General features: G+C 37.4%; 1 protein-coding gene across 2 annotated transcripts in view; it reads left to right on the forward strand.

The window, feature by feature from the left end:
• Positions 1-18,543, forward strand: part of POLK (DNA polymerase kappa) — a 73,381-nt gene that overhangs the window by 30,768 nt on the left and 24,070 nt on the right. For both annotated transcript variants that reach the window (XM_024732776.1, XM_024732777.1), the window contains 3 exons: positions 5,008-5,127; positions 14,156-14,308; positions 18,160-18,291. In XM_024732776.1, the coding sequence (XP_024588544.1) occupies positions 5,008-5,127; positions 14,156-14,308; positions 18,160-18,291 (405 nt within the window). The remainder of the gene's footprint in view (positions 1-5,007; positions 5,128-14,155; positions 14,309-18,159; positions 18,292-18,543) is intronic.

Genomic DNA, 18,543 nt, shown 5'->3' on the forward strand with positions numbered 1-18,543 from the left:
AGCACACATAAGAGTTGGGAGAGAAACCGAATGTAGCAGGATATCAACAATTGGTCAATCTAGGTGAGGACATATAGGTGTTCCTTGTACTATTCTTTCAACTCTTGAATATTTGGAAATTCTAAAAGAGTTGAGGGAAAAATAATTTTTTAAGCATATAAAATGTAGATACAATTTTTAAAGTATCAATAAAAGATAATTAAGAGATGAAATAAGGAAGTATAACATATGGATTGGATCCTGGTTGGAACAAATGCATTTGGAACATTTAGAGGAATTTGAATATAGGGAGGATACTAGATAATATTAAGGAATTATTGTTAATTTTATTAGTTATGAAATGTTATTATGATTACATATTATTATGGAAAATGGCCTTATTTTTAAAGATGCATGCTAAAATACTCCATAGAATAGCTAAATGTCATTATATCTGTAATTTACTTTAAAACAGTTCACTTAAAAAAATCATTGAAGGAAATTAAGCAAAATGTTAACAGTTGTTAAATCTCAGTGATAGTTTTATATATTTATTATAGCAACCTCTATATTTTTCTGTTTCAGACTTCTTTGAAATTTTCATCATAGCAATTTTTTAAAAGACAAAGAGTAAAACCTATGATCCTAGTTTTCAAGTTAAGAAATAGAATATTTAAGTTATCTTAGATGACCCTATCAGATATTCCCTCTTTCTTCCCCATGTCTCAGTACCATTTACTAAATAGTCCATCCTTTCCTACTGATCTGCAGTGCTTTCTCCTGTTCTAATAGATTATTTGTCTGATCTTGCACTGTACAACATGATCTTAAATACAATACTTTAAAGTCTTGATATCTGTTGGAACAAGTTCTCTTTTTTTGGCCTTTGTTCTTTTACAAGAGTATCTTAGCCATTCTTGAATCTTTGCTCTTCCATATAAATTTGTATGATATTAATATGTAGCAATCATAGAATAGATACTTATGTATTTTATATATTAATATATTTGTATACTTTATATAATATATATTCCTCTAGTAGGGAAGAGGGGTGAGTTTATCTGAAATATCTTTCTTAAATTGAAATTTTCTAATTCTTGCCGCTCCATAGCAATTTACTTTTTAAAAACTTTAATCAGAAAATTTTAAACATACCCAAAATTAGAATAGTATAGTGAATCCCAGGTAATCATCACCCAGCATCAACAGTTATCAACGTTTTTACAAATATTGTTTCATCTTTCTCACTTACCTCTCCCTACTGAATTTTGGAGGTGGAAATTAGAGTATTTTAAAACAAATCCCAATAAATTGGACAAATTTCTAGACATTCACAATTTTCCAAAACTGACTTAAGAAGATACATAAAATCCAAATAGACCTATAAAAAGGAAAGAAATTAAATTAGTAATTAAAAATCTTCCCCCCCGCCAAAGAAAAAAAAGAGATCAGGTCAAGATGTCTTCACTGGTGATTTTTTTTTTTTTTTATACAGCAGGTTCTTATTAGTCATCCATTTTGTACACATCAGTGTATACCTGTCAATCCCAATCGCCCAATTCATCACGCCACCACCACCACCCTGCCACTTTCCCCGCTTGGTGTCCATAACGTTTGTTCTCTACATCTGTGTCTCAATTTCTGTCCTGCATACCAGTTCATCTGTACCATTTTTCTAGGTTCCACATACATGCATTAATATACAATATATGTTTTTCCCTTTCTGACTTACCTCACTCTGCATGACAGTCTCTAGATCCATCCACGTCTCAACAAATGACCCAATTTTGTTCCTTTTTATGGCTGAGTAATATTCCGTTGTATATATGTACCACATCTTCTTTATCCATTCATCTGTCAGTGGGCATTTAGGTGGCTTCCATGACCTGGCTATTGTAAATAGTGCTGCAATGAACATTGGGGTGCATGTATCTTTTTGAATTACGGTTTTTTCCTGGGTATCCACTGGTGAATTTTATTTGACATTTAAAGGGGAAATAATACCAATACTCCACAAGTTCTTCCAAAAAATAAAGAAGGATGGAACACTTCCCAACTCTTTCTACGAGGCCTGTATCCCCTTAATACTAAAGTCAGACAAGCAGAAGATTATAGATCTTTATAAATGTAGAAGTCCTCAACAAAATATTAGCAAACTGGATCCAACAAAATATTAAGATTATGTAGCGTGACCAAATGGGATTTATCCTAAGAATGCAAGGTTGGTTTAGCCTCCAAAAATCAATTAATGTACTATACCATGTTAATAGAATTAAGGACAAGAAACACATGGTCATGTCAATAGATGCAGAAAAATCATACCTGACAAAATCCTATACCCATTCATGCTAAAAACTCTTAATAAATTTGAAATAGAAAGGAACTTCTGCAACCTAAAAAGGACATCTATAAAAACATATACACCCCAATAAAAATTAAAAAACAAAAAAATCAAAAAAAATAATCCTATAGTTGTCATTATACTTTATGGTGAAAGACTAAACACTTTTGCCCGAAAATCAGGAACAAGGCAAGGATGTCCAATCTCACCTGTTCTTTTCAACCTAGTTCTGAACATTTTAGCCAGTGCTGTCAGGCAACTAAAAGAAATAAAAAGCATCAAGATTGGAAACAAAGAACTAAAACTATCTGTTCACAGATGACATGATCTAATACATAGAAAGTCTTAAGGAATTTCAGGAGTGCAACAATTGTACCCTGAAAATTACAAAAACTTGGTGAGGGAAGGTAATGACCTAAAAAATGGAGACATATGCCTATTCAAGGATGAGAAGATTCCATATGGTTAAGAAGGCAATTCTCCCCAAACTGATCTGTAGATTCAGTGTACTTCCCTCATCAAAATTCCAGTGGCTTTTTTTTTTCCTGCAGAAATTGACAAACAGATTTTAAAATTTATATGGAAATGAGAAACACCTAAAATAGTCAAAACAGTTGTAAAAAGGAACAAGCATGGGGGTCTGACTTTCCTATTTCAAAACTTACTATAAAGCTACAGTTATCAAGACAATGTGCTACTGCCATGAGGCTAGACATATAGAACAATGGAGCAGAATTGAGAGTCTAGAAATAAATGTTTATAGTTTATTGATATTTGTACCAAGGCAAAAGGATAGTCTGTTCAGCACATGATACTGGGACAACTGGATATCCACATGCAAAAAAGATGAACTTATTAGACCCTTAACTCACACCATACACTGAAAATTAACTCACAATTGATTTAAATGTAAGAACTAAAGCAATAAACCTTTTAGAAGATAGAAGAAAATCTTTGAGATCTTTGGTTAGGCAAACATTTCTTGGATACAACACTGAAAGCACAGCCAGTAAAAGAAAAAGTTGACAAATAGGGCCTCATCAAATTTCAAAATGTTTGTACTTCAGAAGATACCATTAAAAAATACAAAGATAAGCAACATACTAGGGTAAAATATTTGCAAAATAAGAAGACAACCCAATCAAAAAATGTGCAAAAGATAGACATTTCACTAAGGAAGATATAAGAATGGCTCATAAGCACATGAGAAGATGTTCAACATTAGTCATTAGAAAAAGGCAAATTAAAACCACAATGAGATGCCATTCATAGTATTATAGCCTAGAATGGCTGTAATAAATAAGACAGGACTTCCCTGGTGACACAGTGGTTAAGAGTCCGCCTAAATATAGGGGACACAGGTTCCACCCCTGGTCTGGGAAGATCCCACATGCCATGGAGCAACTAAGCCCGTGCGCCACAACTACTGAGACCACATGCCACAACTACTGAAGCCCACACTCCGCAACAAGAGAAGCCACCACGATGAGAAGCCTGCACACCGCAACAAAGAGTAGCTCCTGCTCGTCGTGACTAGAGAAAGCCCGCACATGAAGACCCAATGCAGCCATAAATAAGTTAATTAATTAATTTAAAAAATAAGATAGACAGTAACAGATGTTGCAAGGATATAGAGAAATTGGTACCCTCATACGTTGCTGGTAGGTTTGTAAAATGGTTCTGCCACTTTGGAAAACAGTCTGGCAGTTCCTCAGAAGGTTTAGCATGGAGTTACCATATAACGCAGAGATTCCACTCCTAGGTACATATCCAAGGAAGATGAAAACATGTGTCGACACAAAATGTGTACACAATTGTTCATTGCAGCGTTTTTCGTAGTAGCCAAAAAGTGAAAATAATTAAATGTCCATCAACCTTATAAATAGATAGTATGTTCAGTGATGGAATGACAGATGATTTTCTAAAAGTTATTTTCTACATTTTATTTAATGGCTAACATTAAATTTGTTAAAGTACTGTTTACCTAAAACAACTAGACTGCCAGTTATTTCTCCACTAAAAAAAATGTGTTTATTCAAGATCAGCGGAAAATTGCAGTTCAAGGTCTGCAACCATGACAAGCCAAATGCAAGTCCCCAGCAAAACTGAAGAGGAAAACTCTTTCCAATAAGGGAAAAGGAAGTTGGCAAGGGTATAGTAAACAGAGTCCATGACTTTTTATTGGCTGAGTTCTTGCCAGAAAAGAAGAGGAGTCTTCTTTGTCTTGCTTTCTACTATCATCAAAGGGCATGAGAGCTCCCCCTTCTGATCTCTGACTCTATTTAATTGAGGTTTCTGTTAGTTAATTTTTTACAATAATTTTTAAGTGAAAGTGAAGGAGATAACTGATGACCCAGCTGACTAAGACCTTGGATATGCCCGGAGGATCCCACCTAGAACACATTGTTATTTCTGAGTGCAGATCTGTACTCATCTCTAGAGTTTGTACTGTGCTACATCCTGCCTCACAAGATTCCTATGATTTAGGTAACTATAAATTCATTTTACAGATAAGGAAACCTAAAACATAATAAGATTAATTTTAGGGTAACCCAGCTAGTAAGTAATGGGAGGTAAGTTTTGAATTCAGTCATTCTGTTTCTAGAGTCTGTGCTCTTAGCCATCAGGTTCGCAGTGATGCTTCCTTCAAACATTCTTCTTATACTTTATTTTGTTTTCCTATGTAGGGGTCCAGATTTTATGGAAATGAGCTCAAGAAAGAAAAGCAAGTCAACCAACGAATTGAAAATATGATGCAACAAAAAGCTCAAATTACCAGCCAGCAGCTAAGGAAAGCACAATTACAGGTATTAATTCAATTGCTAAATAAAGTGGAAGCTGGTAGAATAATAATTGATAGTTAAAATGCATCATGGTCAAGTCATAACTGAAAACAAGGTGAAATGTAAATGTTCATTACATTGTAAAGCATAAAATTTAACAAATGTGCATACAACTTTGTTAAATACTGCTCTACCCTTTTACATGAAGACCCACACCTAGACATCATCACCTGCATTATACAGAAGAGTAAATGGAGCCTTAGTTAGGTTGTGACTTGCCCAGCTTCATATGACAGGTAGTTGGCAAAGCTAGGATTTAATCCAAAGCTTTTGTTCTTTTTATTATGTATGTACATTGCAGCTAGAAAAGCCCACAAGATAAATGTGGCATGTTTTCTGCAAAACTAATTTTGCAAAAAAGATTTGGGGGAACATGTTAGCCAATTAAATTTGAAAGTACTTTAAAACATAATTGTGTTACAGTAAAACGAAAAGTCATGTAAATGGTAGAGTGCCAAATGTATGTGAACTTTTAAGATAAAACACAAGACTTCTAAAAATGTGGGGTCTTTGGCTTCTTCAGCATCTTTGGGGAGTAAATACTCAGTTTCTGTGGTATTAAAAGTTATTTCAATAGAAGAGTTTGAGAAGAGCCAAGCTGCAAAGCATCATGTGGTAGACTGAGAACTCGAAGCAGTAACATTAAAGTTTACTTTTAAAGACAGTTTTACCCTCTGGGACTTCCCTGGTGGCGCAGTGGTTAAGAATCCGCCTGCTAATGCAGGGGACACGGGTTCAAGCCCTGGTCCAGGAAGATCCCACATGCCGCAGAGCAACAAAGCCCGTGCGCCACAACTACTGAGCCTGAGCTCTAGAGCCTGTGAGCCATAACTACTGAGCCCATGTGTCACAACTGCTGAAGGCCGCACAACTAGAGCCTGTGCTCTGCAACAACAGAAGCCACTGCAATGAGAAGCCCGCGCACCACAACGAAGAGTAGCCCCCACTCTCTGCAACTAGAGAAAGCCCGCACACAGCAAAGAAGACCCAACACAGCCAAAAATAAATTAATTTTAAAAAAAAGGTTTTACCCTCTATCAAAATCTGATTCAGTTTTACAAAGCACTTTAAGCTATAACATAACAATAAAATTATAATATTAATCTACTGTGCTGCAAAATTATTTTCATGATAGAGTTCAAAGATTATAAATTTTGTTTTCTTTATCAAACTACAGTGTGTCATTTTCTTTTTTGATATATGCTTTCCTAGAGCACAAGCTAGTTTTGGGGTTTTTTAAATTTTTTTATTTATTTATTTTTGGCTACATTGGGTCTTCGTTGCTGTGCACTGGCCCCCTCTAGTTGCAGCGAGCGGGGGCCACTCCTCGCTGCGGTGCACGGGCTTCTCATTGCAGTGGCCTCTCTTGTTGCGGAGCACAGGCTCCAGGGGCACGGGCTTCAGTAGTTGTGGCTCAAGGGCTCTAGAGCACAGGCTCAGTAGTTGTGGCACATGGGCTTAGTTGCTCCGCGGCATGTGGTATCTTTCTGGACCAGGGCTCGAACCCGTGTCCCCTGCGTTGACAGGCAGATTCTTAACCACTGTGCCACCAGGGAAGCCCAAAGCTAGTTTTTTATCTTCTGTGTTAAGTGGTCTGCTATCATGACTAAAGATGATTTGTCAGTCAAATCATCAGTTTTAATGCTTCATAGCAGTCCACTGTATGGAGGTGCATAATTTATTTACCTCATCCCACCTTGGTTCCAGTTTTTTGCTTTATGTACAACATTGGGATGATCATTTGTATTCATGTATCTTTGTACTCTCCCGTTCTGTTATTTTCACCAAAGATGGTACCATTTTACATTTTCAACATAAAAGTGCTGGTTTCCTCACATACTTGTTTAAAACTAGATTTTATCAATTTTATCAGTCTTTTAGTTTTTGCTGATACAGTGTCTAAAATATTATTTCATGGTTGCTTTAATTTGCCTTCCTTTGACTATGACAGAGAAGGAATGTCTTTTCACATATGAATTAGCCATCAATATTTCCTTCTTGTGGGAATATCCTCCTTTATTCTGTTTGTTAGGATATAGGCTAAGTAGCTAGCACAAGAGACTCAAAAATATAATGGTTTCAGGGGCTTCCCTGGTGGCGCAGTGGTTGAGAGTCTGCCTACCAATGCAGGGGACACGGGTTCGAGCCCTGGTCTGGGAAGATCCCACATGCCGCAGAGCAGCTGGGCCCGTGAGCCACAATTACTGAGCCTGCACATCTGAAGCCTGTGCTCCGCAACAAGAGAGGCCGCGATAGTGAGAGGCCCGTGCACTGTGATGAAGAGTGGCCCACACTTGCCACAACTAGAGAAAGCCCTCGCACAGAAACGAAGAAATGGTTTCAAATAAGTTTATTTCTTTCCCACATAATAGGTATGTAGTCCCAGCTGGTCTGGTGGTTCTGATCACCATAGTAATTTAGAGACCCAGGTTCTACATTGTCTTGTTCTATCATCCCCTAGTGTTATCCTTACCTGGATTGACAGAAATGGATTACCTTCAATCCATATTCCAGCCTCTGGGAAGGAAGAAAGAACCAGGAAAATATCATCGAAGGAAAGTAATTTACTATTAAACAAGTGAAAAAGAATTTGCGCACATTACTTTAGCTCACATTGAAGTTTCACGGCCACACCTAAGTGCAAGAGAAGCTGTAAAATATATTCTCTAGCTGGGTGGCCATGTGTCAGCTAAAAATCTATTACTATGGAAGGAAGAGAGAGTAGATTTCAGGGTTCAACTAGCAGTCTAAAGCAATACTCTTTGCCCACATTTCTAGAGGAGTTTGTTTTCTCCTCGTTTATAGATCTTATACATGAAAAAATTTTTTTCTCTGCCACTTGTAAAGATTTTTCTAATATGTTGTTTGTCTTTTAATTTTGCAGGGATTTTTTTCCCTATACATTTTTAAATGTTTATGTAATCAAATCCAGCAGTGTTAAAATTTTTTTCTTGGCTTTAGTATTGTGCATAGAAAGTTATTCCTCACAACCAAGCCTGTATGTTCTTTTAGTATTTTTATAGTTTTCTTATGTTCAAATCTTTAGTCCATTTGGAATTTGTTTTGATGTAAGGTATGAAGTATATTTTTCTTAAATAGTATTATATTTTCCTTAAATGGTATTATTTTTCCTAAATGGTGATCCGCTTGTCCCAACATCATTTATTTAATCATAAGTCCTTTCTCCACTGAATTGAAATGAGGCACTTCCGTATACTAAATTTTCATTGTGCTTGGATTTGTTTCTGGTCTCTCTCTCTCTCTCTCTTCTTTTTTTTTTTTTTTGGTGTATGCAGGCCTCTCACTGTTGTGGCCTCTCCCGTTGCAGAGCACAGGCTCCGGATGCGCAGGCCCAGCAGCCATGGCTCACGGGCCTAGCCGCTCTGCAGCATGTAGGATCTTCCCGGATCGGGGCACAAACCCGTGTCCCCTGCATCGGCAGGCGGACTCTCAACCACTGTGCCACCAGGGAAGCCCTCTTTTTTTAATTAAATTTATTTATTTATTTTTGGCTGTGTCTGGTCTTCGTTGCTGCACGCAGGCTTTCTCTAGCTATGGCAAGTGGGGGCTACTCTTTGTTGTGGTGCGTGGGCTTCAGTAGCTGTGGCACATGGGCTCAGTAGTTGTGGCTCGTGGGCTCTAGAGGGCAGGCTCAGTAGTTGTGGCACATGGGCTTAGTTGCTCCATGGCACGTGACATCTTCCTGGACCAGCACTCAAACCCGTGTCCCCTGCATTGGCAGGCAGATTCTTAACCACTGTGCCACCAGGGAAGTCCCTGGACTGTCTTTTAATCAATTGAATCTTTCCCCATATCAGTACCATGCAGTTTTATTTATTGAATCATAATAATATAGTTTAATATTCCCCCTCACTACTCTTTAGAAAAAAAATTTTTTTTCTCATGCATTGTTTCTTTCACATAAGTTTAAGCATTATTTCATCAAGTTAAAAAGAAATTCTATTCTGCCCGCAGTAACACTGTTTTTAAGTTGATATTAATCCTTAGGCAGTTTACTTTTCCTTTTTGTTAACTTTTATTGATTTATAGTCTACAAATATCTTTAATAAAGTTTTAAAAATGTACATAGGAGTGGTACAATATAACAACTTCTTGCTGTTTATACTACTTTTAAAGCTCATTTCCTTAAATATGCTAATAATCTGAGGAAACAGAAAATACCGTACATTGTGTAGCAGTACTTCAGGTTTTGCTACGGTTTTAGTTGATATTCCATGGGAGGCTCTGAGGCATCTTTTGCAAGGGAAATGGCAGGAAATGTGTTTTATGTTGATTGTAAAATTGTTTCAGTTTTTGAGCTTCCTTTAAAAGAAGTTGTATAAGTGGGAGGGTATTGAGGAAATCCTAAGGAGTCTAGAAGGTCTGAAAGAACAGAGAGGTTTTCATGGGAAATGTGTTTCTATTTTAGAGTCATGAAATTTCCAAGTAGTAGATTTTATTATGTGTGATAAGATAAGAAAGCTCTGTAGGCATAAACTCCCTTGATGTTTCTTGAGAACCTCCCTAAGTATTCCCCACCCCATCCCATCCTCATTAAACTTCTTAAAAGCACAATCATTTTTGTAGCTGTCAAAACATCTTATTGTAACATGGGCTCTTGAATTGAATAGACAAACATCCATGTTATATTAAATGGCAACTACACAGCAAATCAGTGCATTTTGACCACTTTAACACTTGATTTGGAGAACCCAGATTTACTTAACAATTTTTAGGGTAATATTAAGTCAAGAAAATGGAAAACAATATATCTGAAGTAGTCTCCTAAATGTAATCCAAAAGGGGGATTTTTAAAACATAAATAAGACATAATATGATATAAAATATACCACTAGAGCTTGATTTGAGCTTATTTCAGTGTTAAACACTTTAAGAATTCATTTTAGGGAAGTATCATAAAATAATGGAAAGAGCACAGGCTTTAGAGTAACCTGTTTTCCAGGTCTAATTCTAACATTTACCAGCTCTATGACTTAGGGCAAATTTAATAATTTTACTGAGCTTTAGTTTCATCTATAAAATGGGAATAATAATTATTCTCTCAATTAATTTGACCATTAGGTGAGTTAACATAAGAAGCATTCTTCATATTACATATAATATACTTGTAAATGTCATTTCTACTTTAAAAATTATAGTTAATATCACTAAGCCCTTACCATATCCCTAGATAAGTGAGTCATATGGGTATCTCTTAATTCTTTCAACCTTTTAAAATGGTTTAGTCCCTCTTTACAAATAAAGAAAGGATGAGAGGGATTAACTTACCCACTATCATGTAACTAGTAAGTGACAGGCTTGAGACCCAAACAAAAACCCACTGTGATACACACTGGCTCTGAACTGTAGCAAGAGGGACTAGGTACATATTAGAGACTCAGATCAGAACTTGGAAGTCATTTGGAAGGAAAAATGGAAGAAAGGAAAGCATGAATGAGAATTTCAGTAGAAGAAACTGGAAAAAAAGCAGTGGTGGTGTGCATTTGGTAGATGTAGAAGAAAAGAGTTCAGATAAGGGTGACTAATGAGAGATAGTAAAGCAAAGTGGAATGTGAGTCATTCAGTGGCGAGGTTTCCTTTTGGCACCTGTACACTTGTTTTAAGCACAGAAAAGACAATAGATTGCTGAGGAAACTGTCATAGCATTAATGTATGAGTCTAAGGAGAATTTTTTCCCATTTGGTTTGTTTTCTATTTATTATCTTTTTCCTTTTCAGCATTTCTGGGTTAAGGTATTTCAGATGCTGCTCCCTTATTCTCAGTTGACTCAAATCTAAGGCACATTTTCTGGATTGATATAGAGTCGTTTTTAATCTACCCTTGTTTTTATTAGTCTCCATGAAGTGTTTACATTTTTTTTTTTTTTTTTTTTTTTTTGCGGTACGCGGGCCTCTCACTGTTGTGGCCTCTCCCGTTGCGGAGCACAGGCTCCAGACGTGCAGGCTCAGCGACTATGGCTCACGGGCCCAGTCGCTCCACGGCACGTGGGATCCTCCCAGACTGGGGCACAAACCCGCATCCCCTGCATCGGCAGGCAGACTCTCAACCACTGTGCCACCAGGGAAGCCCTGTTTACATCTTTTTTTATGTCAGGATGCTATTCTCTAGTTTGAAATTGAAGTACTAGAAGAAATAGTTATTCTAAATCTGGATGATAAATTGGAGTAATGTTAAAACATTCCATTTATTAGGTGTGTTATCTCACTGCATGAGATCAGCCTTCTCCAAACTTTTTCTACAAATACTACTTTCTCTTTTTTAATCAGAAATATATATATTATATATATGGAATAAATATATATATAAAAGAATAAAATTTATACTGATATGTATAAATGGGTGTACAAGTCTCTCCTCCCTTTCTCTTTTATGAGGAAAGAATTTATGTTTGTTTGCTTGTTTACATAGTTACCATTATTTATTTTCATTGTGAGAACCTTTAAAATTTACATTCTAGTAACTTTCACATATCAGTACAGTATTGTTAGCTATAGTTATCATACTGTACCTTAGACCCCAAATCTTACTCATCTTTTTTTTTTAACTGAAGTAGGTCAGTTGACCTATAACACTATGTTAGTTTCAGGTGCACAATATAGTGTTTAAATATTTCTATATGTTACGAAATGATCACCAGGATAAGTCTATAGTTACCATCTGTCATCTTACAAAGTTATTACAGTATTATTCCCCATGCTTTACACTTCATCCTTGTGACTCATTTATTTTGTAACTGGAAGTCTGTACCCTTTATCTCCCTTTGAGGAAAACTTTTTAAAGCAGATAAGGTCTTTCTCCTGATGGAACTCACAATTTAGAGTCTAATATTACAGTAAGTGCCATAGTAAGAGCAGGAAAACAAGTAAGGGAACATTGAATTCTGTGGCATAGAGGACAGAGATCCAATTAAGTTACAGAGACACGTCTGAGCTGATCCTTGAAGGGTTGGTGACAGAACTAGGAAGGGCATTCTGCACAGAGGCACAGCCTGAAGAAGGCACAGAGTACCCCAGGTTATTCAGTGAGTTGCAGCCTAAACAGGAATGGATCCTCTAGAAAGTCTCACTGTGGCTACTGGAGACAAATATGAATCAGGGTGATTGTTTCTAAAAGAGGAGTTGCGGGGTTTCCCTGGTGGTGCAGTGGTTAAGAATCCACCTGCCAATGCAGGAGACATGGGTTCGAGCCCTGGTCCGGGAAGATCCCACATGCCACAGAGCAACTAAGCCCGTGTGCCACAACTACTGAAGCCCATGTGCCACAACTACTGAAGCCTGTGCACCTAGAGCCCATGCTCCACAAGAGAAGCCACCACAATAAGAAGCCCGCACACCGCGATGAAGAGTAGCCACTGCTTACCACAACGAGAGAAAGCCCACACACAGCAACAAAGACCCAATGCAGCCATAAATAAATAAATAAATAAATAAATTTTTTTTTTAAAAAAAAAGAGGAGTTGCGGTTTTAACTTGTAGCTAGTAGGCCAGGCATCACTATAATGTTAAGAAGGAAGACCTTGAAAAAAAAATTCTGCAGAATGAAAACAAGGTTGAAGTCCAACGAGGGGAAAAAGCTAAATTATGCCCCTGAAACTCTCCACCTTTTAGGAAACCTACTCTAGGGATCTCCACATGATGGAAATTGCTTTCATTCCAGAGCTCACCCCACTTGCTTATTTCTTTCTGGCTGCTTTTCCCTTAATTTTTTACTGCTTTGTTATGCAGTTCTCCAGTGATCCTTCTAGTAATAGATTGCATTTATTGAACTTGTACCATGTGCCAAGACACTCTTCCATGCTCTCTATGTACTCTGTTTCATTCAATAGCTTTCTTTTCTCTTCTCTTCATGATTTGACTTAATGCTCTTACTGACTTCCTTATATGTTACTAAATCAAAATGGTCACACAGCCACCCCCAGCTGCAGGGGAAGCTAGAAAACTGTGTATTTAACTTTTTCAGCCTGTGTAGTAGAGGCCACAAAAAAAGAACACTTGGGAATGGGCATGTCTGCTACATAAACCCTTTTCTTACTGCCCTACTTTGGTTATTTCTTTCATTTCTCTTTCTTCTTTCTTATCAATCCAACTCTTTTTCTGTAAAGAAAATTCCTGTAAAAAAAATTTCTGTAAAATTTTCTGTAAAAAAATATTCCTTAAAGATTCTTCACTGTTATATTTGCTATATTTATATATGTTGAAATTTCATGAAAGGATAAATTACAGATTAAATTTTCAATTTTGATTTGAATAGACTAACAGTTATCAAATTTTAGCCTTATAAAAGCAATTCTACAGAGGAAATGTTTACAGTATGCCTTAGGATGATCGATTGTACAGTAGTATTCAGCATAAACATCATATGCCAAAGAAGTATAATCTTTTATTGTACATTTCCTTTGTTAATATTTTAAGATGTTAATATTATGGGTCAGGTGGGAGTTGTTGTTTATTTTACCTAAACTGAAGCTTTTAGTTACAGTAAGTTGTTTTCCAAATTTATAAAGCAGTAGAATCATTTGATACATAAACAGTTGGAATGCTTTATTCATTCAGTAAATATTTATTAAGTACCTGTTATGTACTTGTAGGTATTGAAAAATGAAAGAGTTAGTAGGGAATGATATTTGAGAACAGACTGCCTATGTTCATGAAAATAAAAGCCTTAATAAACAATAATCGAATATACATAGATAGGTGTGGGGATGGGTGGGTGAGTGGGTAGCCAGATGGATGGATGGACAGACAGACAAATTGACACCTACTAAAAGTAAGATTAGTGTTGGGAATTCCCTGGCGGTCCAGTGGTTAGCACTTGGTTCTTTCACTGCCATGGGGCCAGGTTCGATCCCTGGTTGGGGAACTAAGATCCCACAAGTCACTTGGCCAAAAAAAAAAAAAAAAAGATTAGTGTTATGATTAGTGGTATTTCAATATTGTGTTGTCTAAAATATGTTAACTTTTTAAAAATTAAGGTTGACAGATTTGCAATGGAATTGGAACACAGCCGGGATCTGAGCAATACCATAGTACACATTGACATGGATGCTTTCTATGCAGCTGTAGAAATGAGGGACAATCCAGAACTGAAGGATAAACCCATTGCTGTAGGATCAGTGAGTATGTTGGTAAGTAGATAAAGATCAAAGACAAATAGGAAGTTCATGACATATTCATATGCAAGTAATCCTTACTGGTTCACGAAGGGGAAAGACTATTGAGTTCCACCAGTTCTATCAGAGTATTTATATGTGTTCAATTACTGAATCCTTTCAACATCACTTGAGGTACAAATTTTTATTTCCATTTGACAGATAAGAAAACAAACTCAGAGAGGGGTTTAATAATGTCCCCAAAGTTACAAACCTGGTAAATGGTAGAGTGGCATTGTATCTTTCTGTTGCAAATTATATTTTTCTTAAGTAACTGTTCTAGTTAAAGAGAACTGAAAAAGAAAGAAAAGGAAATGTTATTCTAAAGCAGAGGTTTGCAAACAATGGCCTACAGGCCAAATCCAGCCTGCTGCCTTACTTTGTAAATAAAATTTTATTGAACACAACATTATAAATCAACTATACTCCAATAAAAATTTTAAAAATTTTATTGGAATACTGTCACACCCATTCATTTATTATTGTTTCATTAAAAGAGCGGAGTTTAGTAATTGCAACAGAGGCCATATGATCTGCAAAGCCTAAAGTATTTGAACCTTTACAGAAAAAGTTTGCCAACACCAGTTTTGGAGTAACATGTTTCATTAATGTAAGTACTGTAATTATGTGGTTTTTTCCATGAGTTGAAACCTTTGCACTTCTGTGACTATGTTGCTTTTCCTATTGCCACCCTCACCGTAGAAGGTAAAGGTGACCAGGATAGCTGTGTGTAGCTAAAGATGTGTTGGGAATTAGAAACAGCAACTGGAGTATATGGGTTTTGGTATTAAAAAAATACAAAAGAAATAAGGAAGGTTCTTTCCTGTTCTACTCCTTTCAATGCCTTAGATAACTATTAACCTGATTCCCGAGTTATTTTATTATAAAACTGTAATCTGTTCATTATCTCTGCTCCCACAAGTATGCAGGCAACTAACAATCCTGGTTCCAAAGTAGTGTTTGTAGGAAAGGATACTCTCCTCTCCTACAAATCATCAACTAATATTTGAAAAAAATATATTTAATTTTATTAAGAATATATATCACCATATATTTATGTGAAATTATGTATATGAACCCCTTCAGTACTTACTGGACACCCATTTATGCTCACGATTCTGTAATTTGTTTGGCCTGAGGCGACCCAGGACTGGAGCCTACAGGCTCTTTGGTGGGGCTAATGGCGGACTCTGGGAGGGCTCACGCCAAGGAGTACTTCCCAGAACTTCTTCTGCCAGTGCCCTTGTCCCCACAGTGAGCCACAGCCACCCCCTGCCTCTGCAGGAGACCCTCCAACACTAGCAGGTAGGTCTGGTTCAGTCTCCTGTGGGGTCACTGCTCTTTCCCCCTGCGTCCTGATGCACACACTACTTCGTGTGTACCCTCCAAGAGTGGAGTCTCTGTTTCCCCTGGTCCTGTAGAAGTCCTGCAGTCAAATCCCGATAGCCTTCGAATTCCTCCTTCTGTTGCTGGCCCCCCCACCCCGCAGTTGCGAAACCTGATGTGGGGCTCAGAAGCTTCACTCCAGTGGGTGGACTTCTGTGGTATAATTGTTCTCCAGTTTGTGAGTCACCCACCCAGCGGTTATGGGATTTGATTTTATTGTAACTGCGCCCCTCCTACTGTCTCATTGCAGCTTCTCCTCTGTCTTTGGATGTGGGGTACCTTTTTTGGTGAGTTCCAGTGTCTTCCTGTTGATGGTTGTTCAGCAGTTAGTTGTGATTCCAGTGCTCTTGCAATAAGGAGTGAGCGCACGTCCTTCTACTCCACCATCTTGAACCAATCTCTCCAGAAGCTGCAGACTTTTTAATGCCTAGGTTTCAGGACTCGCATAATGTCACTCCCTCACATTCTTTTGGTCAAAACAAGTCACAACCAAGTCTCTTGGTATGAGGAACCAGAACCCACCTTTTGACAGGAGGAACTGTAAAAGGTTTTGGCTGTGATTCATAATCCCCCACAAACCTAAAAGTTAAAGGAAGTGACATCTAAAGTTGTGTTTGTACTCTACTGTAGATCTAGCTTTTATATCAGTTCCATTAGATTTATTTATATTTAAAGCATTGGTTTGTCCTTCAAGTGCTGTCTGCACTTTCTAGTCCAGAATATTGACCAAGGATTAGCATAGTTTTGAATACTATCAAGATTTCTTAAACACCATTTGAAAACCATTAATGGCAAATTTATATTATCATTCTGAAATAATGCTTTCATTTGGTAGATTTTGTTTGCTTTCTTTGAATTTTCAGTTGAGATTCCAAAGATTCCATTTGTGATTAGTTTTTTTTAAATGGTACTATGGCCTGCCACATTAATCTGGATTGTTGTCAGGTATCTTCATCAACAGGATTTAATAAGTAATGTTCTTTCTACTCCCGATGACAAAATTTTGGCTCCCTGTCCACCAATGCCGAATAAAAAATACGGAGACAGGGTTTGGAGGAAGTAGAAAAGAGTGGCTTTATTCCTTTTGCCAGGCAAAGGGGGTAACAGCAGGGTAGCACCTCAAGAGCTGTGCCCCTTCCCTGGGTAATAGGGGAAGTTTGTATAGCCTGGGGCTCGTGGTCTAGGGTAGGTGATATGGCTCAGAGTAATGAAGGTCTTGCATTTCTTTTCTTCTGCAAATTCATGGCCAAAGCTGGCATCAGGAGGCTCAGCAACTGGGTCTGGTGACAGTGATTATCGGCCCGTGACCTTCTTTCTGAAATGAAGAGTGCTACAAGGGAGTGTAGGGGGAGAAGAAGTGCCAGGTGCAAAGGGTAATTTGTATGGAGTCAGAGAGTAATCAGCTTTGTGAAGGACAAGTCTAGCTACAAGTGTTTGTTAGTAGTAACAGCTAAAGAATAACCAAGATTGGGCTTCCCCGGTGGCGCAGTGGTTGAGAGTCCGCCTGCCGATGCAGGGGACACGGGGTCGAGCCCCGGTCCGGGAAGATCCCGCATGCCGCGGAGCGGCTATGGCCGCTGAGCCTGCGCGTCCGGAGCCTGTGCTCCGCAATGGGAGAGGCCACAACAGTGAGAGGCCCGCGTACCGCAAAAAAAAAAAAAAAAAAAAATAACCAAGATTGCTTAACTCTTTCAGTACTGTTTATGTTGTTTCCCCAGCCTATTCATTGTTTCCTTATTTTCCTTGTTTATCAGAAAACAAAAGTCTCATTTCTATTTTTGCTGCAACACTCTCATAATTGTTTAGTACCATCTCGTAGTCAAAATGTTTTCACCAAAAAAGATATTCAAGCATTAAGAAATAAAGCTTAATTTTTAAAGTTCTTTTATGCTTTAATCACTTCATGTTTGAGACTTGATTTAACTGACCATATATTAGAACTTCGTTTTGTTTTTTTCTAGATCAAAAATTTACAAAATTCCAAATCCATACTATTATACTATACCATTACTTTGCATACTATTACTTTTTGTAACTTCTATACTATTTGTACTATATTGCTTTATAACTATTACTTGACTACTACTATATTATTACTTTAATGTAACATCACCCACTATCATCTAAACTTTTATATATACTATATTACAGGTATGCATTAAATCCAATGAAGTTTAGTTACTGGAAATGTAAGAGAACCTTTTTATTAGCACAGTCTTGCTTATTACCTCACGTCACGTTATAAATATGGTACAGCAATGGGAGAGGGTCATGGTGTTATACCATAACAGGATAAAATCAAAGCTTGATTTGAGACAGTGGCCTATAAAAGAAATGTCCTTGAATTGAAAATGCACATCAGTAATGTTTCTTTTGAAAGCATGGATCAATATGTCCATTTAGGTTTGAATATTTTCCCCACGTGGTCCATTTTCTTTCAGTCTACTTCGAATTACCACGCAAGGAGATTTGGTGTTCGTGCAGCCATGCCAGGATTCATTGCAAAAAGACTCTGCCCACAACTTATTATAGTGCCCCCAAACTTTGACAAATACCGAGCTGTGAGTAGAGAGGTAAGTCTGATGTCTCACCCCTACTTATAGCCTTCTGCTGATTTCCTATCATCTACAGAGTCAAGTCCAAATACTGTAGCACATCAGAATTTCGCCTTAGCTTATCCCTTTAAGTCTCCCTTCTACCACTTCCTCAGCTTATATGTCAAATACTGAGCTGCATGTGTGTCCAGAATACACTCTTCTATTTCCCAGTTCTTTGCTTTTCCATGTGTTTTTCTGTCTGCATAGAAAACTCTTATCTCTCCAGAA

The sequence above is a fragment of the Neophocaena asiaeorientalis genome, unplaced genomic scaffold, assembly GCF_003031525.2.
Source record: "Neophocaena asiaeorientalis asiaeorientalis breed wild unplaced genomic scaffold, Neophocaena_asiaeorientalis_V1.1 scaffold515, whole genome shotgun sequence".
Classification (NCBI taxonomy): domain Eukaryota; kingdom Metazoa; phylum Chordata; class Mammalia; order Artiodactyla; family Phocoenidae; genus Neophocaena; species Neophocaena asiaeorientalis.